The sequence below is a fragment of the Cibotium barometz genome, chromosome 34 (genome assembly GCF_041138505.1).
Source record: "Cibotium barometz isolate CiBa-2024 chromosome 34, ASM4113850v1, whole genome shotgun sequence".
Classification (NCBI taxonomy): domain Eukaryota; kingdom Viridiplantae; phylum Streptophyta; class Polypodiopsida; order Cyatheales; family Cibotiaceae; genus Cibotium; species Cibotium barometz.
Window position 1 is genome coordinate 22,286,310 of NC_141079.1, and position 24,091 is coordinate 22,310,400.

Below are 24,091 nucleotides of genomic sequence, written 5' to 3' on the forward strand. Positions count from 1 at the left end.
GAAGGATTTCTTGCTTTCCCCCCATTGCTAACCATATCCCCACCTGCGGTGATCCTTGGAACCTCACCACCAGACAGATCTTTATTGAGGACTCCCTCTGCAAATTTGAGACGACCTTCAAGCACAAATTTGCAGCCAGTCTTCTTTGAGCTTGGGACAGTCTAAAACCAGCGCTTGTCCAATCCCCTCCTACAGTGGATGAGGAATGCTTGTGGCACCCCTTTGTTTGGAATGCCATGATCTGTCTCCCCACTAAGCATCTATTTGGCTCCTCACCCACATTCTGTGGGGTCCCCTACGCTCCAGAGTCCAAACCGACCTAGTCTTTAAATTCTTGGCTCTGCTTCTCTCAACTGCACCCACCACTACATACAGAGCGCCTCATGGAACTTTCGGTGAGGGACAACGTAATCGTTGATGCCAACTGCACCACTGCCCTGGGGCAGTATTCTCCTCACCCCCCCCCTCCCCCCTCTTTTCTCCGGGGGTGATCTTATCCCACCACAGCATCCCCCCCTTGATATTTGGTGTCTGAGCGAGCCTCCCTCCTCTGGATTTCGAGTTTGACCAATTTGGGTGCTGAATGTGGGAGGTTAACTTTGTCACTGGCACCATAGCTTGGGCCATGAAGGTAGTGCTGTGTTTCTCTTTCGAGGTGTGGGCATGCACTAAGACTTTCACACTCCTGGATCACAGCCATCACCATCGCTAAGGTTCCAATGACCCCAACAGATTAAAGCAGCTAAGCTTCTTTTTTTTTTTGGGGGGGGGGGGGGGGGGGGGGTTGGGGTACAAAAGACCTGCTATGCCTCTGCACATCATTGGTCCCCCCTTTTTTTTGTCTTCCTCCTTTGCTTGTAAATTATATGAGCTGATAATCAAAGAGACTGTTGCACTTGGCAGATACTTGCAATACTGCATGTCAGCCAGAACTGATCCACATACTTAAAAGGCACATGATACATTGGAAGAAAGGAAAGTGCAGAAGTATGCATGTTCAGGAAGGAGAACTACCTTTAGAGAGGCAGGTTTTGTTACATCTTTGTAGCTTTCATCTATAGTACCCTCTGCCCTACTTTTTAACAAGTCCACAATGGAGGTAAGTATCTCCTTGGTCTCCATCTTGTCCATCTCAAATAACAACTGTAATGCACCCAGACCACAAGCACTGCAAAACCGAACCCAGTGTACAAGATAACATTTTCTAAACACTGAAACTAAAGTGATCAGAAATATAGCACATATTTCAAAATAGAGATGACACACCTCCTCCCTGCAGCAGACAGTTGGATTGCTGCTAGAGAAAAGTGCTGCAGAATACCTAGAACAAGCTGTGCATCTGCACTTTCTGACAAAGCAACAGCCAAACGTTTGCAGAAGGGTACAAATGATCCAGTTCCTTCTGCAATTTTATACCCAATGTCTTGTGTGTCCATGTCCATCGCATCCACAGCTGTGGTCTCATTTTGAGAAGACGAGGAAAGAGAGGAGCTTCTCCTTAATGATAACGCAATAGATGCAAAAGCAGCTCGACCAAGTTGGTGACTCACAATTTTGCACAATGATTCGATTGCAATGTCGAGCTCTTTTCCCAAGGGCACAGACTGGAATGCAAAATCAAGGTCTCTCTCTCTCTCTCTCTCTCTCTCTCTCTCTCAAGGAGCACCAATCTCAGAGTACTTGGCTATTAATCTAATTAATCACCATAATGAAGCACAAAATTTACCCACAACACAACAAGTTTAAGTTCACCAAAAGCACTGGATTGTGCTTGCAAAATGCCAAGGCCATCAACAACACCTTGGGGGCCAAAGATGAACTGACCCCCAACCCCCCCTTTCCTTTCTTTAAATAATTGATAATATAAAGGAGAATTTGTAAGTACAAGCCAGCTTAAGGGTGATCCCAAATCACCCAGTTACTAATACAATGCTTTGTAGATGAATATGAAATTGAAAACAATATCCAAACCACCAAATGAATGTCGATGAAGATCTTTTGCATCTATCCCCTCCTCCTAGTGGGCCAAAACTTCCCAAATGCCTTAGGGCAGCTTTCAGGTTCTCTTGAGCCAAAACCACACACGATAAGGCTCAAGGGACAGAGAACACCTGGGCAACTCTAGAACAAATCTGCCAGCTCTGAACAGCCCATACACAGCCTGAATCTGGCTGTACAGCATGAGCAATCAGCCAAGAAAAGAAGTCTGGCAGAAAGCAACGACCTCATGCAGGGTGGGGCCGAGTGTGTGGCACCACCTAACACATGGCAAGGGGTGCCGACACGCTTGGTGGGTTGCCCTTTGGATGTCCACACACACAGGGTGCCCAAAGGTTAGGCGCTGTCCACACTTTAAAAAATGGAGGGGTGCCCAGAAACCCTTTTTATTAAATGTCTGGCCAGGTTTTTAATGGCATACACATAAAACATACTTACCACCTAAAAAACCCACACGAACCACCTGTTAATCCTCAAACAGGTCAATCACACCCACCCACAGGAATCAACAAGCTGGAGTCCCCTGTACGCGACTTTTGCAGCTCCCCCAGCCCCCCAGCACCCCCCCCCCCTTTCCCTGGGGCCAAGCCTTCTGCCCATTGCCATCCTCCCTCCCCCTCAGTCTTTTCATGCCCTGTTTCTCTGCCCACCGCCATCCTTTCCCCCTCTGTCTTTTCACGGCCTGCCTTTCTGTCCCCCCCCACCCCCCCCCCCCAAAAAAAAAAACAAAAAAAAAACATTTATTCTGGTCGGCATCGGGTTCCCCCCTCCGCCCTTCCTCATCCACTACTTTGCTTCAGGTTGTGCTTCATTATGTGTCCCCTTTGTCTCCACCCTTTAAGGACTCCATGGCAACTGCTTCGTCATCCCACACTCAACTGCCCACTTTCCGATGCAGAGCTCCAGCTCTTGGCATCTTCTATGGCTCCTCTCAAAGTGAACGCCTTGGTGTGCAAGTTCGTCGGGTGCCACTCAAGGCTGGATCCACGATCCCCTCCAGGCAGCTCTCATTGATGAGCCTGGTCATATCATGAACATTCAGTTCTTTGGCAATGGGACAGGCTATACATGGGAGTCTGCCTTTAGAGGACAGACTAAATGGGCAGGAGGTGTTCGAGGATCAGGGGGAGTGGCTGTACTTTTTAGGGAGGAGCTCCGGCCACGTGTTACAGTGATGAGCTGAGATGAGAAGGCTAGGTTCATGTGGGTCAGAGTGCACCTCACAGATACGAGGGCGGTATATATTGCTGTGTGCTATTTCTCACCAGATGGCTCACTTTTTGCTCAGGGGAAGCGTCATAGAGATCAGATGGAGGATGTAGAGGAGCATGAGGATGCTATAACAGAGGAGGGGGAGATATTCACAGCATTGTTAGAGAGGATCACGAAATATAGGAGGAGGGGGGATATTTTGCTAGTGGGAGACTTTAATGCCAGGACCCAGAGTAGACAGGGTGAGGTGTATGACATGGAGGATCCACATTTGAGGGGGCTGGATGACGAGGACCTCGGGATACAGATATCTTTGGATCGAGGGGAGATCAAAAAAATATGGGAGACAGCTATTGGTGTTTGGTGCGCATCATCGGCTCATTATTTATAATGGGCTCGAGAGGTGGCCAGGCTCAGGAGCCTACACTTGTTTTCCACATGGAGGAGGGAGGAGCACTGTTGACTACATTCTTGGTCCCATAGAGACCATGAGTCTCGTGGACTCTTTTTCCATCCCTACTTGTCCTATTGGGGCGGATCATACATACCTACTACTATCTTTACGAGCACATACTTGTCCCATAGAGACCATGAGTCTCGTGGACTCTTTTTCCATCCCTACTTGTCCTATTGGGGCGGACCATACATACCTACTACTATCTTTACGAGCACATCCTTCTAGTTCTACCACTTTACCTACTACTAGTACATCACTTCGCCCTATTATATATTTCTCACATGATTGTGATCATCTATATAGTACTTCTATGTACCAAGGCCTTCTTCATCTAGACCCACACTCACCTCTTGACACACTTACTACACAGCTTACAGATTTATTACATACATCCGCCCTATTGAGCTTCCCACATTCTTGTAAGCATACTGCCAAGAGTAACAGTGGAAATATGCCCCAAAATAGTTGGTGTGATGACGAGTGTTGGGCTACTTGTTCACGTCTCAAATAGGAGGCACAGAGACTTAGTCAATCTTTAACTCGCCATAAGAAACGCATGTTCGAGGAAACCAAACACTGGGACATGTACCACTTATTTTTGAGCAACGATTCAGCTGAGGCTTGGTGGAGGGTACGTGAACACCGTTCACGCACCCCTATCTCTGACCCCGAGATCTGGCATACGCATGCTCAGTCACTATATGATGTGCCAGATCAGCCGCCTATACCCTATCCTTCAAAGCCTCGGCCCACCCACTCTACTTTCTTTACAGCAGGTTTGGTGGAGAGTGCTATACACCAACTCTAGCACAGACGCGCGGAGGACCACACAGGCCTTAGAGGTGAGCATTTTTCATATGCAACTAACACGGTAGCACCATTTATAGTACATCTCTTTAATAGGGCTATCGTAGAGGGGTTCCCGCCCGCATGGACTTTACACACTATTGCCCACATCCATAAGGCTGGGACCCTATGGATCCGGGTAACTACAGGACTGTGATGGTAGGCCACACATTGGCCAAACTTTATGGGTCGGTCATTGAGCATGAGCTCAGTAAATTGGCAGAGATCTTTGGATTCAGAGCTACTGGGCAGGCTGGTTTCCGCCAAAACCACTCCACTCTTGATCATATCTTCACACTCAGGAGCCTCATAGAGGAGGCGAAGGCACAGAGACGTAGATTATATTGGTGCTTTGTGGATTTCCGCAAGGCATTTGACACTGTGCCTCGCGACTTATGCAGAGATTGCAGGCACTTGGGGTACCATCAAAGATGATATGGGGGATTATTTCTTTGTATGAGAGAGTTGTGGGTCGTGTACGATGCTGGGGTGGATTATCAAAGGAGCTTGCTAGCACTATTGGTGTTAAGGAAGGATGTCCATTATCTCTGACCCTGTTTGGATTATACATTGATGAGCTAGCAAATTTTGTGGACAGAGGGGGGGGCAGTGGATATCTTTGGCAGATCTATCTGTAGCTTTGATGCTTTACGCAGACGATGTAGTACTTGTCTTGGATACATAACAGGGGTTACAGCCGCACATGGATGCCTTGGGAGAGTTTTGTAATCAAAGGGGCCTGACGGTCAATCTTGGTAAAACCAAGGTTATGATTTTCAATACCACGGAGCACGGGCGAGAGACCACCCATATCATGTACCAAGACAGACGTGTGGATGTAGTGACTTCATATGTATATTTGGGTGTCACCTTTACTAGCTTGGCGAGGAGGTTCTCCATGAGACAGGCAGTTCAGGACAGGGTAGCCAGAGGGTATGTAGCTTTAGCTTTACTTGAGAGGCAATGCCACCAAGTGCATTTTCAGGAACCCCGTACAAAGGGATGGCTTTTTGATACCATGGTCACTAGCCTTGATGTATGCACCCCCCATCTGGGCTCCAGGACTATCAACGAGCGGGTGGCAAGGTTTAGAGCGCCCACAGACGCTTATGTTCTCACGGATGATTCATAGTAAAACCTCGCACCACATGATAGTTTTGGTAGAGTTTGTGTCTTCGCCCAAACATTTGCACATAAAACACTTCAACACCATTGAGGACCTAGAAAAGGAAAACAAACAGGGGGAGCTAGAATGCTCCTGCAAAATAGTACACGGACACCGATTGGCCCCAAATCGCAGTGGCGCCCCTTGCGGTATTTCTTTAATTGATTTTAAGAGCTTTGATTACAATATAAGGCTGGGAACTCAGCCGTCCCAATAGAACTCCTGAAGCCTGCAAAGAATCTGCATCTGGCTTCTTGTCCACACGGCATCCACAAACAAGTCCAGCCATTGTTCATATCAAAAGACTCTCTCACACTGAGTCTGCATATACAGAAGCTTTCTCCCATGATCAAGGCTGCCACAACCATCCATAGCCTCTCACACTATGAACAGCATCACACCCTGACACATCCAGTGCTTCTGCATCACAACACAGACTCCCAAACTGTCTCTCAAAAGAGAACTCGCATCACAGCACAGCATACCATACAGTTGACACACCTGTACAAACCCTCTCTACCATCCAAGGGTACTATCCATCTCTGTCATGGATTCCCTGTCCCCTGTCTAATCAGTAGCAAGGCTTGTACCAAACATGTGTCCAGTCCTGTACTCTTTGCCTGCATGTGACCCATCTCCTGGAGAAACCCAAAAACATGTTTCCTCGAGAAAACCTACGACCTGTTTCCACATGAAACCCTTAGGCCTGTTTCCCTTTGAAACTTCTGTTCTGTTTCCCATACATCTAGTTACATGTTCCCTCATGAAACATCTGGCAACATAGAGATTCCCATACTGTAGGTCCCACTGTTCCTTTCTAGCAAGAAGAAAACAATCTATTCCATGAGCACGCAACCATGCGAGCTTGCATCACTCCCATGCCAAGAAACATATTCAAGTGACCTGTGCCGGTAGCCAAAAACCCAAGCACACACAGCTGAATTTGCAGCCAAACAAAAACAGCTCGTAAACTGTCCCAAAACAGTCCTGTACCAAAGCTTGGAGAAGCTGAAAGTTCCATCAGTTGAACGCCATCGACATGATGTCTATGTTCATGGAAAACCAACCTCTGTCCACCTTTGTATCAAGAGAAACCAGCCCTTGTCTACTCTTCAGCAGAGGGAAAGGGAGAGAGAGAGAGAGAGAAAAGTTGGCCCGTGTCTCTGCCCTGTAGCGCAGCACAGCAGCCAGCTTCAATCTCCTAAAAGCATGCGTAAAGGAGTATTAGGCTGCCCCTGAAGCCTCAGTCGTACGGCCCGCCTGCAGCCCTTCCAGAAAGTCACCTGTGACCAGCAGCGCAGAGCTCCCTCCAGCTGTTTTTCCAGGCCTGAATTCAGCGCTGCCCGCCTACAGTCCTTCCAAAGGCAAGAGGAAGCGAGGAGCAGCCCTGCAACCAGCTTGTATGCCTTATTTTCAGAAAAGCTTTCCTCTCTCATGCGCTGCCCGCCAGCCTTCCTCCTTTTCCCAAAAAGCACATGCGCATCCCACAAGAGTAAGGCGCCTCCTGCTTTTTCTGCCCAAAAAGCACACGTGGCCCCAAATATAGCATAAGGGCCACGTTTCTTTAATAAAGGGCTTAAAAAATGACTTTAAAGGTTTTTAAACCTTCAGAGCTAAAATTCCTTTGTCCCCTTTCACACATGGGGTTATCCACACATGGGCTGCCATCTTCACTCCCACCTGATGCCATTCACACTGTCCACCATGTCCCCGTGCACACCTGCATACTGTCCAGAGAAAAACACAGGGTCGTAACATACCCCCCTCTTGAAAAATGGCAAGCGTCCTCGATTGCACTCAATGGCACAGTAAAGCATCTCATGAGCAAAGATACCCCATATGGCAAAAACAATGGCCTTCCAATGCATCTGGGTGATAAAATAATCATCCTGCACAATAAGCCACACTGTCCTCTTGCTTGTTCCTTCAGAACCTACAGCAAAAGTCTAAAACCAAATGGAAACACGTTAACTGTGTTAGCCAAAAACAAAACCATGCGTCATTTTACATATGACAAACATATGCATGACACATACATGCATTCGCAAACAATATGCTCCTCAAAATGCTCTACCTATTCTATAGTAACAGTCTAAGGGCTGCTCGCAAGCCTTACGCCCATGGGCATCCCGCAGGACCCACGACTGAAGGTAAAACATGAGCATATGCAAGCACTCAATGCATCCAAACACTACATCCACTAAGTACTTTCCCACATATGTCTCATGGCCATCCCGCAGGAGTTACACCCAATGGTGCATCCATGAACATAATAAAGCACTTGATGTATCATACTAACATACATGCAGCACATGACACAATGCAGAGTATTTCCCAATGTATTCTCAATGGTACCAGGATCCAATGGCACCAGAATACAAAAATACCTCTACCTCAAAAAGTGTATGCATACATGCACAAACAGAGTTCGATCCATATTTCCATGAACCAAACCAACTCTAGGACTGCTCGCAAGACTTATGTCCTCCATAGAGTTATCCATAGTTGCAGTTAGAGTTCCAGGTGCGCGCGACTGTGAACCATACTCAACCATCATCTCATGTGTCTAGAACACAAAATCATAGAAGTCCCATAAGCAGATGTACTGTCAGCCTCAGTACCTTCGGGTGAATACAAAGATGTCACCAAGCGACTCCTAGATTACAAATGAGCCTGTCTGTAACAACAAGGGAGCGGAGGTGCTACCCCCCTCTTGAGCATCAGGCAATGCTCTAGACCTATGCTCTGCTGAACCTGAATGAGCCGTAACAAGAGTCGACTCCAACTCATAGGCATCAAGATAAAGCTGCAACTCCTGAGGTGAATCTGCTAAGTCACCCTCCTCCATCCACTTCGCATCCATCAGTGAACCTCCTCCATCCACTTCGTATCCATCAATGAACAGCTCTTGAACTTCACAGGATAGCGACGGGAAACCTTACCCTGTACCTTGCTTTCCTTTATGTGCCAGTATCTGCTCAGGAATAAGAACCTCGTCAAGTTCCTCCACTTCCATCTGAGCCTCATCTGATACATCCTCAGGCACCCAAAACCTGCTTGCACTCCACCCAAGTGATAAGCACAAGTCCTCGATGAAGCATAGTAGATCACCACTACTAAACATAGAAAGAAACTGTCTTCCGAACCCATGAAGCCTCCGTGAAGATACCACTGGTGAGAAACTGTCGAAAGCCATAGCCTTCAACGCATCTCCTGCACCATAACACTTCAACTGCTTCTTGTTCCTGGCCGACTACTTCTTGTCCTTGGTGTCTTTTCTCCTGAACTTCATCCTCAGCTTTTGCTCTTCACCTCATATAAGCAAAGACACAAAATCCTGTACTGTCCTGCACTTCCTTTTCACTTTCCTCATGTTGAAGCTTTTGATGTGACTCTCATGAGACAACCACGAGCTCGCCTCCTTGAGAAAGTCGACGATGTGTCCCGGCAACGGAACCTTGTAAACCGACCTTCAAAAACCAAAGGGTGGTGGAACAAACATTTGCACATAAAACACTTCAACACCATTGAGGACCTAGAAAAGGAAAACAAACAGGGGGAGCTAGAATGCTCCTGCAAAATAGTACACGGACACCGATTGGCCCCAAATCGCAGTGGCGCCCCTTGCGGTATTTCTTTAATTGATTTTAAGAGCTTTGATTACAATATAAGGCTGGGAACTCAGCCGTCCCAATAGAACTCCTGAAGCCTGCAAAGAATCTGCATCTGGCTTCTTGTCCACACGGCATCCACAAACAAGTCCAGCCATTGTTCATATCAAAAGACTCTCTCACACTGAGTCTGCATATACAGAAGCTTTCTCCCATGATCAAGGCTGCCACAACCATCCATAGCCTCTCACACTATGAACAGCATCACACCCTGACACATCCAGTGCTTCTGCATCACAACACAGACTCCCAAACTGTCTCTCAAAAGAGAACTCGCATCACAGCACAGCATACCATACAGTTGACACACCTGTACAAACCCTCTCTACCATCCAAGGGTACTATCCATCTCTGTCATGGATTCCCTGTCCCCTGTCTAATCAGTAGCAAGGCTGTACCAAACATGTGTCCAGTCCTGTACTCTTTGCCTGCATGTGACCCATCTCCTGGAGAAACCCAAAAACATGTTTCCTCGAGAAAACCTACGACCTGTTTCCACATGAAACCCTTAGGCCTGTTTCCCTTTGAAACTTCTGTTCTGTTTCCCATACATCTAGTTACCTGTTCCCTCATGAAACATCTGGCAACATAGAGATTCCCATACTGTAAGTCCCACTGTTCCTTTCTAGCAAGAAGAAAACAATCTATTCCATGAGCACGCAACCATGCGAGCTTGCATCACTCCCATGCCAAGAAACATATTCAAGTGACCTGTGCCGGTAGCCAAAAACCCAAGCACACACAGCTGAATTTGCAGCCAAACAAAAACAGCTCGTAAACTGTCCCAAAACAGTCCTGTACCAAAGCTTGGAGAAGCTGAAAGTTCCATCAGTTGAACGCCATCGACATGATGTCTATGTTCATGGAAAACCAACCTCTGTCCACCTTTGTATCAAGAGAAACCAGCCCTTGTCTACTCTTCAGCAGAGGGAAAGGGAGAGAGAGAGAGAGAGAAAAGTTGGCCCGTGTCTCTGCCCTGTAGCGCAGCACAGCAGCCAGCTTCAATCTCCTAAAAGCATGCGTAAAGGAGTATTAGGCTGCCCCTGAAGCCTCAGTCGTACGGCCCGCCTGCAGCCCTTCCAGAAAGTCACCTGTGACCAGCAGCGCAGAGCTCCCTCCAGCTGTTTTTCCAGGCCTGAATTCAGCGCTGCCCGCCTACAGTCCTTCCAAAGGCAAGAGGAAGCGAGGAGCAGCCCTGCAACCAGCTTGTATGCCTTATTTTCAGAAAAGCTTTCCTCTCTCATGCGCTGCCCGCCAGCCTTCCTCCTTTTCCCAAAAAGCACATGCGCATCCCACAAGAGTAAGGCGCCTCCTGCTTTTTCTGCCCAAAAAGCACACGTGGCCCCAAATATAGCATAAGGGCCACGTTTCTTTAATAAAGGGCTTAAAAAAATGACTTTAAAGGTTTTTAAACCTTCAGAGCTAAAATTCCTTTGTCCCCTTTCACACATGGGGTTATCCACACATGGGCTGCCATCTTCACTCCCACCTGATGCCATTCACACTGTCCACCATGTCCCCGTGCACACCTGCATACTGTCCAGAGAAAAACACAGGGTCGTAACATCGCCCATGCTAGTGGAGGCACTCTTTCAGACAGTGACATTTATTCAACGGGTTAGGCACATGCCCCCATATAGATTACCAAGACAGGCCCTAGAGTCATCAAAGCGAGTAGCAGCATCAGGGCGACAGTAATGGTATGCAGAGGTTTTACAGTGGTTTTCACTACATGGGATGAGTATGGACAGGCTCCCTCCGTTTCAGTATGATGAGGACCATCCGACCATGACACTCGTGTGGAGAGGAACCGATTGATACGTCAGGATTTGATACAGCTATACACACATCATACATGGATGGATCCTCCACAGCCTCTTCCTGTGAAGAGGTAGCACTACCTCGATCATTTCTTACAGCTCACAGAGGATGGGTTTGTGTAGAGACCGGGTTACATGGATGTATATGTGTCTCATGCCATGCACACTACTATTGGGCAGCTTTGGGTATCTTCACACACTCTAGAGAGGCAGGGAGAGCTACAGGGATCCCCAAGGGAGACACGTATCTGCAGATTGTGCCACAGAGATGTGGAGACAGAGGAGCATAATGTTTGCCATTGCCCAGTATACTATGAGATTCAGGGGAGATACCACTATCTCTTCAGGGAGGGATTTGGTCCACTCAGCAGAGTTATGCAGTTTCATGATCAGAGATAATTGGGGGGATTTTCGATGGAGCTACAACGTCATAGAGAGCGGCTTGCTGTGGGATACTACATCTCAAACACGGATCACTACCTTCTTCCAGCCACCTAGTGGTGGGACATCTCCATAGCTCCTTTGGTCCAGACTCAAGTCACTCGGAGACGCACTATATGTACATCTACTACTAGAGGAGTGACATCAGCCCGAGCGAGAGAGCTACAATCCAGGAGACGCCCCCGCCCACCTGGCCCTCGGTCCCCATGTCTCCACCAGACCCCAAATTGATCTAGCACAGATTGGGATATATCTTTCCCTAAACCGATGTATGACAGCCTACACCTAGTCATTGGCACCGGCTGGAGCTAGATGCTTTATTGGATGTATTTGCCCCCCCTCCCTCCCACCCACCCCACAGTACTTAGCCAGAGCCTTGTATGAGATTTATCTCCACAATATAGCGTACTTCGTACTTTTTTTTCTTTTGTATCCATTTGATATCCATTGAGACACGATGATGATGTACACATGTTTTGTCTCATAGGCCGTTTTTTGGCCTTTAGAAGACGTTAATAAAATCTCTCTCTCTCTCTCTCTCTCTCTCTCTCTCTCTCTCTCTGTGGACAGCTTTGTATCACCCAAGTGAGATAGATATGTTTATGTTTTGTTTCTGTTTTATTTTCCATTCCACGATGAAATATGCCATCGACATTATTGTATCACTTTGGTCTCATAGGTCCATTGGGTCTTTAGTAGATGCTCTCTCTCTCTCTCTCTCTCTCTCTCTCTCTCTCACCATGCTTCCCGCAGCACATGCCAGAGTGACACGAGGATATGCAGCCTTGAGCTTACTTGAGCAGCATTGCTTTCGGGCACATTTCCAAGAGCCTAGGACGAAGGGTTGGCTTTTATGACACCCTCATCACACCAGTCTTGCTGTATGGAGCAGCCTTCTAGGGGCTAGATTTATCCGATGAGGATTGGCGACGAGTTGAGAGGCCCCAAGTCATGATGTTCTCCCGTATGATCCGCAGCAAACCATGAGTGCCACATGAGATTATCGAAGTAGAGTTTGCTGCAGCCTCGATGGTAGTGGATGCACTCTTCTAGAAAGTCACATACATCCATCGCATCAGTCACATGGATCCCCACAAGAACCTAAGGCTTGCCTTGGAATCCTCGAGACACCTAGCACTCGAGGGCCATTCTGGAATATGGTTTGCCTTAGTTTCCACTTTGCTCTCAGTATATGGGCTCCACATGGACTGCCTACCACCCCTTCCGTATAATCTGGACTCCCCTTTTCTCCGGCTCTCTCATGAGGACACCAACCAGGATATCTAGTTAGATCTTCTCAACCTCTACACCCATTGCACATAGATCACACCTTCGGAGCTCCCAACCAAGATGCACTTCTACAGAGATCACTTCCTCACGCTCATTGAGGATGGATTCATCCAACAACCGGGCCACCTGAGTGTTAACATGTTCCATGCCATGCGGATTGCGACTGGCCAAATAAGGGTTTCATCCCACCGCCTCATAGTGGAGACAGGTAGAGCTGAGCGCGTCTTCAGCATTGGGAAACTCATACGGAGACCCAGAGAGGAGAGGATCTACCAATTATGCCACACAGAGGTTGAGACAGAGAAGCATTACATATGCCACTGCCCAGTATACTACAAGGTCCGCAGGAGGTTCCACTATATGCTTTCCGAGGGATTTGGTCCACTCTCCAGGATCATTGACTTCCCGAACTAGTATACTATAAGGTCCGTGAGAGGTTTCACTATTTCGTGAGGGATTTGGTCCACTCTCCAAGATCATTGACTTCCCGGACAAGTGTTGGCTTGAGCTCCACAGACACATGGATACTTTCTTGAGAGAGCTTCGGCCCCAACCACCCCAATCCCGCTCTCACCAGCCAACCATCACCAGTTTCTTCTGGACCTAGGACATGGAGGACACCCATACAGTGGATCTTGTGCACCTACCTCAGATTTCTCTGGACCCACCTCGCCGGGAGGGGAGTTATGTCTGACTGAGCCTCCGCATTCAAGCGTGCCCAACACCCCCAACCCCCCGAACGTCGGCCACGATCCCCTCATCAACTCCAGATCCAGGATATGCTCCACCGCCATCAAGCTACCTTTCCACGTGACATAGGTGAGGGAGACCTTGTAACATGTTGAAGCTCGGTGGATAGAATCAGGAACTTCAACGTTCAAAAATTCAGCAATCGTTTGCAACAAAGATAACGCACAACATAGAGAGAGAGAAAGAAAGAAAAGAAAGAAAGATATATTAAGCGTCTACTAAAGACCCAATGGGCCCATGAGACCAAAGTGGTACAATAATGTCCATGGCATATCTCATCATGGAATGGAAAATAAAACAGAATGAAAACATAAATATAGCTGTCTCACTGGGAGTCGGACACAGTATTGGGTCCCGAATACCATCTGTAGGGCCCCCACCACCCACGAATGGTGTATTTGCTTTATTAGAATGATGCAAATTCTGCAAATAAAAATCTGGTTCTTGATCTGCACTCTTCACCTTGGCTGAGAGTTCCCCTTGGCTATCCTTGGCCCTTGGAATTCAGTAACCCCTTTGTGAACTATGAGATGCTTCGACTGATTTCTGATTGGGCTATTTATACTTGCCCACCTATTTCAGTCGTTGCTTTATAATCCAAAGATAAACCCAATCTCCTTTCAAGAACTTCACATCCCTTCGGTCTTTATTGGCCTGTCGAGTGTAGGCCTCCTGTGCTTTAGCCAACTTGTCTTTAACTGATTCCAATATCTCCTGGTAAGACTCCATCATTCTATTTGCTTCAGATACTGAAGACGAGGTTCTAGTCAATAGCGACCGGAATGGTCTTCCAAACGCTGCTTCATAAGGAATCCTGCCAATAGTTAAAGAAAATGAATCATTCAAAATAGCTTGAACTAAAGGCAAATATGATTCCCACTTATCTTCCTGATTATGGACATAATACTTTAGCACGTCAAAGGCCAATTGGTTGTAGATTTCAATCTCGCCATCAATCTGTGAGTGAAATGCACTAGAAAAGTTCACTTTAGTACCAAGATTATCAAACAATGCCCTCCAAAATGACTGGTAGATTTGGCATCTCGGTCTCACACTATGGTCCTAGGAATCCCACCAATCAGGTACCAATGTTGAATGAACAAATGAGCAACATCTTCAGCGCCTTGCATGGAATTAGCATAACAAATTTGCTAAATCTATCAACAATAGTTAATCACTGAGTATTACACTTACCCGAACTGGGAGGCAGATTTGTGAGAAAATCAAATCCATCGATATATCTTAAAAAGGTCCTTCAGAAATGGGTAAAGGCTGTAACAACCCTATTTTCTTCCCACAAGGAGCTTTCACTTTTTGACAAGCGTCACAATGTTGCACATGAGTGGACACATCTCACCTCATTCTTGGCCAATAATATTGCCTTTCTAGCTTCTCCACATAGAAATTCATGACCCAGTGACCACTAGTGATGGTGTCATAGGCGTCATGGAGAAGAGTTGCCCTGTGAACGACTTCATGACACAAAGTCAACCTTTGTAGAAAAGCCAACCATCTTGTATCAAAAAATGGCATGGTTCTATGCAATGTCCCGAATTTCTCGGAATCCACATACGTGCTTCATGTCATCTAGTCCTGTATCAAGGTCAAGTCTAGTGTTCTGAATCAAGGTCATTGTTCCCACTGTGCACTTGGCATTGTCTGAATCCAACACAATGCCTGATGATCAATGCAAACCTCAAATTCTCCGCCATAAAGGATCGACACAATCGATACAATCAGGCCTCAGCACCATCGATACACTCAATCCCATTGGCACCTACGAGTTTGATGGTGCTGCTGGGGTTCTCAGTGCCAGAATCGGTGCCCTTGGGCCTACGAGCTTAGGTGGGATCCCTGGCGTCTTCACTCTGCCACTCAGGTGGCAAGTTCTACACTTTCCACCCCAAAGTGCTTCCAATGTTTCATGGCATGAATTACTGCTAGAAGTTCCAGATCGTAGATTGAGTAATTCTTTTCCGCGGGCACTAACTTATGGGACATGTAAACTACTAGATGGCCATTCTGTTGTAACACAACTCCAATCGCAATGTTGCTCGAATCGGTGACAACACACTAAGATGTATGAAGCCAGATTGCAATAGTTCTTAGAATTGGCATTCCAACTCCGATTCCATTGCCTTGGACAGGCAATATGAAAACTTGCTCGGGGGGGGGGGGGGGGGGGGGGGGGGGGGGGGGGGGATCTGAGCCTAGGAGGAGGTCTATCTTGTGGTCCTCCGGTCTAGATGGGGGGAAATAGGGAGGGAGATTGTCCCGAAGACAAATCTTCTAGAATTTTTCATGGAAAGCCTGGTGCTTCTCTGAAGCACGGGCCACCGTCTAGGCAATCTGGATATAAATCATCGCACATTGTGCACCTTTCCTGATTTCTTGTTTAGCCTGCAAGTGGCTTATGAGAGAAAAGTTTGAGATTCTTGGCTCACACTTAATGGTCATTAGGGATTTGGACACATTCCGGGTAATCCAAAAGTGTACCGGTCCCAATCGATGTCTGGCTAGAACTTGTGAAACCATTGAATTCCCAAAGTTATATCTGCTCCTACAAGAGGAGCAACCATAAAGTCTCGCACAAACTCTATGCCCTAAATCACTAATTTAACACCTTGAGCTTTAAACTTGATGATCGTCGTCATTCGTATGCTAAATCCCTCAACCTTCTTATCTACCGTAGTCAGTAGGAATCAGGCTCGCCAAGCGGCCTGTTCCATGACCATATCCTTCATCCTGCCGCCGCTGTCAAACAAGACGACGTGTCTCTGGCCACCAATGTAGCCAAATGTCTTGAGCAATTCATTGCACTCATACTCCTGGTCTTGGGCGCCCTTCTACTTACCTTCGAGCTTCCGGCTAATGATTGCACCAACAGAAGAACTAGGATCCGAATAACTAGGGACGGCGGCTAGGGTCTCTGTGGGAGTAGAGCTTACCACGGAACTCGTGGAGGTTGGGGTAGTAGTCTGCGGAGTGGTAATCTTCTTTGGACAATCGTTAGGAAGTGTTTCCTTTTTTGTGACAAAAGAAACACCTACCCCTCTCCTTGTACTGAGCTGTCTCTTCTGCACTCAGTTTCCTACCAGTCTTGCATGCTTGAGCTTTCTGGTATGGAGTAAGCTTGGGCACGTTAGCCGAGATTTGGTTCTAGCCATTTCTCCCCAAGATGGGTGCCTTGGGAGTGGAAGGCTGGGAAGTCTTGAGCTTTCTGCCATTGTACTTCATTTTAGCACTCTGCACAAGTGAGAGTGCATCCTCGAAGGTGGCCAGCCGAAACATAACGCACTTCCCATTGGATTTGCATATCAAGGCCATAAAGGAACTGCCATTTCTTGTCCTTGTTAGATATGCCCAATTGCAAACATAAGTTTGAAAGTTTACTGGCAAACTACAGGACTCATTGCACGTTTTGACTCGCCCCCTGAAACTCGTCTTTGAGTCGCTCAAGGTAATAGGGCAGTAGAAACCACCGCTTAGGATGGAGGGCAAGCTCGTCCCATACATAAGCTGCCATACCTAACCTGATGAAGGCATGGGCCCACTCGGTCCACCATGGAATGGCCTCACCTTCCATATCCCAACTAGCCAAGATCACTCTGTTAGTATTGGTTCTTTATTCCATGGCCAAGATCTGCACCTTCTGCTCTTCCAATTTGGTGCTCTGGTCTATGATTACTCGCATCATCATCTGGAACCTATCGTGCACACCCATGTTTGCCGCCCTTGAAGGACTGCTTGGTGCTCCTTGTTCCGAGGGTCTTTATTCTCTCTCATCGTCGAAGCTTGCCATAGCCGGAATATGCACTTCTTTTCTAGAATACAGTCTGACCATCCACTATGCGTGTGGGAGACTTTCCGGAGGCTTTCGAAGGCTAAAAACCAACCGTCCTTCTAGGGACAGGAGTCACACCGAAAGGAGTGGTCCTCCGGAGTCTAGAAACCAACCACACAAGCAAGAAAAAAAGTTTCTTCCTTTTTTTTTTTGGGTTTTTTGGCTAAATCTTCACACTTGAAGAAGGCTCTAATACCAATTGTACCATGCGGAAGCTCGGTGGATAGAATCGTTAACTTCAATGTTCAGAAATTCAACAATCGTTCACGATGAAGATAATGCACAACATACACAGAGAGGTGCAGAAATAGAGATAGAGAGAGAGGGAGGGAGGGTGGTGTCGGACACAGTATTGGTGTATTTGCTTTATTAGAATGATGCAAATTCTACAAATAAAAATCTGGTTCTTGATCTGCACTCTTCACCTTGGCTGTCCTGGCCCTTAGAATTCAACAACCCCTTTGTGAATTATGAGATGCTTTGACTGATTTCTTATTGGGCTATACCCCTCATAGGTGCTGGTCGGTTTGCTTTACAGGGGTCAGCCTGCTGCAAAAAACCCCATGACCTGACCCTTAGGCATTTAATGCCTTTTTGTCATCGCTTTGACACTGGATGCTTGGCTGGCCCATATGTGCTGTCCTGGCTGCTGTCCAGTGTTGCGCATGCAAGACAATGCATGCTTGACCAAGACCATGTACGGGACTTGTACACTTGGACCTTGGACCTTGGACGCTTAGAGTGGAACCCTGGCTGAGCCGTCCCCCAGACTGGGGCTCACATGGGACCAGTTTCCACTCCAGGTCCCGCACCTTCTAAGCATCCAAGTGCAGAATGCACATGACAGACCTCTCGGCCTACCCATTAGCCCCATGATTGATATTCTAGAGAGTGGGATACCATCTATTGGGGGCTGATGCTCCTCTCATGTTCCATGTTCTGGTATTCCATGATGAGTTTCCATGGACAGTTTTGTACCACCCTAGTGAGATAGCTATGTTTTGCCTGTGTTTTATTTTCCATTCCATGATGAGATATGCCATGGACATTATTGTATCACTTTGGTCTCATAGGTCCATTGGATCTTTAGTAGACGCTTTAGATATCTTTCATTCTTTCATTCTTTCTCTCACACACACACATTCACTCGACATATTTGGAAGACAGCATGATCAATGTATGTTTACCAGCATGAAATTGTAAGTCCATGCTGCAATAGCACAGTATTCCGCAAAGCCAGGACAATCCTTCGCAAGGCGCCTATTACAACAAAAGGGAAACATTAGTGAACTTCCCAAAGAGAAAATCATACCAAAAAAAACACAAAAAATGTGTTTTGAGTTGAGAGAGAGGGGGAGAGAGAGAGTTACCTGTTAAGAGGAGACTTGGGATACATGGAAATATCTGGATCACAAATTGCCACAAGTATGTCCAAAATAAGGCATGATAGACGAAGAGAAGTTGGAGACCCCCCACCCACCCAACACTTGACTTCCATCTTTGCAGACATACTCTTTCCTTTGCCTGCCTGCAACAGAACTTGCACAATCCCTTCTCGCAGCAGGACTTTCTGTTGTCAACCGAAAATTTCCTCAACTATTTGTATACCACATAAGAGCCCAAACTTTAAACCCTATTTATACAACTGCATGGCATGCCCTTTTACTCGGTGAAGACAGAAAAGAAAAGGAAATTCAGCATTACAAAGGTCCTCTTTAAAAGAGTTATAGTCCTTTGAATACTTACCTTTGTCGCTGGATGCTTCACCAGTTCCTTTAACAGCTCCAAAAACTGCTCTACCTGATAAATACACATTAGTTACAAGCTAAGCTTAGGGTTACTTTTCCTGTTTTACCCACAGCAATCTGAAAAGCTTGATACTGTAAATTGTTAAATAGCAGCATGCATTGGGTTTCAAGAACCGAAACTGACATCTGAATCAGAAAATTTCATCAAAAGCTGCTGTGGATCGAATGTCAAAAGGGTGACAAAATAAGGTTCAAAATAAAGTCATGCATGTCCGGTGCTTTGACTGAAACCTTTTAGCATGTGTCGTACAAAGCATTTTAAGGCCTTCGGAAACTCACTTCAGAAACTATAGCTTTAAGGGTATATTGCAATAGATAGAAGGTAAGAGATTTAAATGCCACTGAAACATCCACTTATCACCCCTAATACTGGTTCACAAGCTCGAGAACGTTCAAAAATTAGAAACAGTTGATGACATAAGCCAATAGAATCTGTGAGATACAAGCCAGCACCTAAACTATTGGCTCAAAAACTGCTTGATAAAGCTGTTTTCCATCAGATTCATGTAAACAACTGTTGCTCAAACCATTACCATTTCTAGATGTCTTCAATGACTCCAGCATTACTCTTTTGCACATAATACAACCTCTGATAAAACAACATAAGTGGATACTTTTATCTTGAAAAAGACCCAAATCAGGTTACCCGGAAAACTTCATTGTCTGCAGCCATTGCCCCAGAAGCAGTGTTTTCTCGCAAAAAGGTAAGAATTGGCCGCACCAAAGCAGCAGCATAATCCTGGCTTTGACAGGCCATGCGAACTACAAGCTTGATAAGCAATCCTTGCAATAACGTAGAGGCCTGCATGAGCATTTTAGCTGAGAACAAATTCATAAAGCAGCTCTGTTTTCTGCATTTTATGTTGTTTCCTCTCGCACAATTGTTCAAAAACTCCCACAAAATAATTTCACACAGATGTTTGAGACATCTTACAGTGGAAGCGAGATGAAAAACCATCGAAGAAATGTGATCAAGATGCAGGCCCATTGCTTGAATCAGCTTCTCAGATTCAGGAAGCTCACAATGCCACCCCACAAACTTCATGCTCTTTACCCCCAGCAGTGTTGCAACAGCCAAGCACCTGGAGATGTCCGTTTCTAAGATCTTATTTGTGCACAGCTGGGGAGACTCCTCTGGAAGCATATCTCCCTGTTCAATAAGAACCCATGTTATCTCACTGGCAATATCTCAAGCAGAAAACGTGGACCTATGTGTTGAAGAGTGAAAGTTTTGAAACCCTTAAAATGCTTAGAATGACAGAATTTTCTGTACCAGGATCCACAATATACTGACAGCTTCCTTAGGTTCCAATGGAAAAAGGTTCATTGTCTGAACCAAACTTGAAATATTCAGTCCTAGCAGCTTTGGAAAAAGGGGTGGCGTCCAGCCAAAAACTGGCCAGAACGCTAAAATTGATGCCAATACACGTGAAACCGATGCAAGAACCAGCATTCCAGTAGCCCGAGGGAGGACGCTCACTTTGGAAGCCAATCGGGAGCTGTTGACAAGAAGAGAGATGAGAAGGGCCTCAAACACATAATTCACCTAAGCAGTTATTAAAATCACATCTTATTACTTCTTTTTTTGAGAGTATTTACACACCCCCTCACCCACTCACCCATCACCGGGCCGTCCCCCCGCCCCCTCACAATGACATTCCTGGCTGTAGGGAGCGAGACTCAAACCCCACAGCTCCGTTGTTGGACTTCGAGCTCTCTACCAACTCACCTACATGGTGGGAGTCCATATCTCCTTAATTCTAATTAACAACTATTTGAGCGCGCACAAAACACCCATTGTGTACCTACAAGCCGTAAGGGCCCTGATTAGCTAGATTCATCCACTGCAAAAGCTGGTAAACAAATAAGCTAGTGCCCTTATGTATTGTTGTCACACTATGTGTTGGCAGATTTTATTCAAGTATGAAAGAGCACACATACCATATACATCGATGCAGCTGGAGTAATATCTCAACAAGTCTCGTGTTGCGATACTCTTCACCTGTCAACTGCACAACAATTCTTTTAGCTTTTTGAATCAAGAGATGGTTATACCGAATGACAGCACTATATGCATTTCTTAATTATTTAACTGAGTGCTAGCAAAATTATACCTGAAATAACCATAACTTGAAGAATTTTCAAGATATCCTGTGTACACATGCCTCACTTTCTGGAAATTCATGTATGCTTGGCACCATGATGACGGGAGTAAGAGTTCAAGGCAGAACCAACCCGGGCATAAACCCTAGTCTTGCTTCTTACATCAGTTAGCTTCGACAGGCCAAGCAATCATGCTGAACAGCCCTAGCCACTCACTCCTTTCACAAGTGTGGCTTCCATTGTAAAATCCTCCATAGCCATAAGATTTTGTTGAAGCCCCTTAAATTGTGAAACTATGCAAGATGCAATAGTGTCATGTGCACAGAGTGTATCTACCGTGTGCTACATGCACACAAGACTAGCTTCAAGGCTTGGGGAAGCTTGGAGCTAGGCAAGCTGATTGGCGAGTTGGGCTAGGGATAGACTGACGGGCGGGCACCCAAGTATGGACAGGCGGGCGCCCAAGTGTGGACGCCCGGTGACCGGCCAAGAGCCTATAAAAGGGTGGCCAAGGTTAGTCAATAGTTCATAGAGTCTCGCGAGTCTTTGTGAGAGCTCTATGGTCAAGAGCCTGGATCTGGTGCAGACGTGCACCTGCTTCATGCAACCGAGGCCGGCAGTAGTCTCGAGGCCCACGAGGGTAGCTTCGTGGCGGTATGGGACGCCGGTCGGTATGTTTTGCTAGTTAGCTCAGCTCGTGGCCCGACAGGGACAGCCAAGACTTGTGGGTTTTGCCCACGGGCTGACTTCAAAATGATTGCTGTTTTTTTCATGTATACTGCTATTTTTTGCATTGTTGGAACCCAAGTGGGTCGGGTCGCTTTGCTCAGCAAGTGAAGAGTTGCTTTATTGGCAAGGAGACAAGCATGAGTGAAATCAGCTGCGAATCAGCAAGTGAAAGAGAGAAGAGGAGAGGAGAGATTCTGCCAACTGTATGACTCAGCGGGAGAAAGCAAGGGAGAGAATGCTTGTCGGTGTGTAGGCTGCGCAGCCTGTGTGAGTGAAATTGGCAGCCGAGATTGTCGACGAGGAGTAGCGTGCAGGTTGGCGTTTACTCGGGCGGCGTCGCTGCTAGTCGGCATTCGTTTTCCTGCAGCCGACAGGTGGCGGGCAGCGGGCAGCCACTTTTTAATGTTTTTTTAGCCTTTGTTTTTTTTAGAAAAAAACACGCATTGCTTTTCGTTTTCAGAACCTACATCGAGGGGTTTTAAAAACAACAAATCAAAAAGCGTGTTTTTTAAAATAAAAAAGCATGTGGAGTTATATGTGACTTTATGTGTGTGGCCTATGTGTTTTTTTAAAGAGTGCTTTTTACAAGCTTTATGTGTGACTTTATAAAAGCTATCTAGCATGGTTTTTTTTTAAAGTTAATATTTTTTTAAAAAAAACACAAAAGCAACAAAAGAAAAACACATGCTTTTTGGGAGGCCTATAAAATACGCGTAAAGTGGGCTTCTTGCCACACATGTCCTCGTACTCTCTAGCACTCTTCCTTGTTTCCAGCCAAGATTTTTCTCTCACCTACCCTCTTCAAGATGTCAACCCAAGAATCGGAGATGGAACCCATTCCCGAATGTGAAGACCTGCTGAATGTGAAGACCTGTTGGCTACAAAGGCCGCTGATGGCGATCTTTTTCGAAGATTTCGTGACTAAATCTGATTTTCAAGAGTTTAAAGTTACTTTCGAAGCTTCTTTCTCGGAACGTTAGGCACAAGTCACCGCGCAGATGCAAGCTTTACAAAATTCCATCTCTTTATTGACCAGTACCCTGTCTACTCTCTCCAGCATGGATACCTTGGCATTTGCTTTAGGCCCCAACATTACTCCGGAACACTTTGGGGGTGAGCAAAAGCAGCGTACCAAGGAGATTGTGGACACATGGCTACATAAGTGGCAGGTCCACTTTCAGTTTCATCCATATGGTGATGGCAAAAAGATTCAATTAGCAGCAGGTTTCCTCTCGAGTAAAGCTTTGCTCTGGTGGAAAGAACTCAAACCTAAACCAACAACCTGGGCACAATTTGAAGCGGTCTTCAAGAAAGAATTTCTCAAGAAAGAGGATGACTACGATACCGTTGCTAAGTTTGCCAATTTGACCATGACCTTGTAGAACCTGACTTATGAGGTCTATCTCCAGAAATTTAGAGACTTGCAGATGAAAGCTACGAAGATGGATTCTACTACTCTTTCGAGTTTCTTCATAGTAGGTTTACCTCACTCATATCGTTTACAGGACAAAAACAACAAATGCAAAACTTTGGACGAGGCCATTCATTTTGCTCGTATTTATGACAATACGATGGTCTCTTCCAAAACCAAACCCGCGACCGAGCAGGGGAACAAACACAAAAGAAAGTTCTCCGCGCCGATAGCTAGTACGACAAAAGGAAAGTCTTCGGACCAACCTTTGAAGAATTCTACTTCAACTCCAACAAAGAAAAACCGTCTCCTCAAGGCTTTGAAGCTTAAGAGGGAGGGATGTTGCTTCATCTGCGAAGAAAAAGGACATATGCATAATGAGTGCCCGAAGAAGAAGGATGCAAAGACCAACGCAAGACCCAAGACGAAGGTAGCCAACTAGTTGTCTTTGACAGGTACTTCAGTCACTGTACTTCCTCGCCCTAGTTCATGTTCTGATTGTATATTCAACTCTAAAGTTTTTGGCTTGCATGATCTTCTCCGAGT

At 46.3% G+C, this 24,091-nt stretch overlaps 1 protein-coding gene across 1 annotated transcript in view; it reads right to left on the reverse strand.

Annotated features, from left to right (window-relative positions):
- Positions 1-24,091, reverse strand: part of EMB2016 (mRNA methyltransferase EMB2016) — a 96,401-nt gene that overhangs the window by 6,315 nt on the left and 65,995 nt on the right. The window contains 9 exon segments of the mRNA XM_086773847.1: positions 1,015-1,168; positions 1,267-1,604; positions 18,682-18,754; positions 18,865-19,064; positions 19,241-19,294; positions 19,949-20,104; positions 20,237-20,452; positions 20,576-20,801; positions 21,244-21,311. Coding sequence (XP_086629973.1) covers positions 1,015-1,168; positions 1,267-1,604; positions 18,682-18,754; positions 18,865-19,064; positions 19,241-19,294; positions 19,949-20,104; positions 20,237-20,452; positions 20,576-20,801; positions 21,244-21,311 — 1,485 coding nt within the window.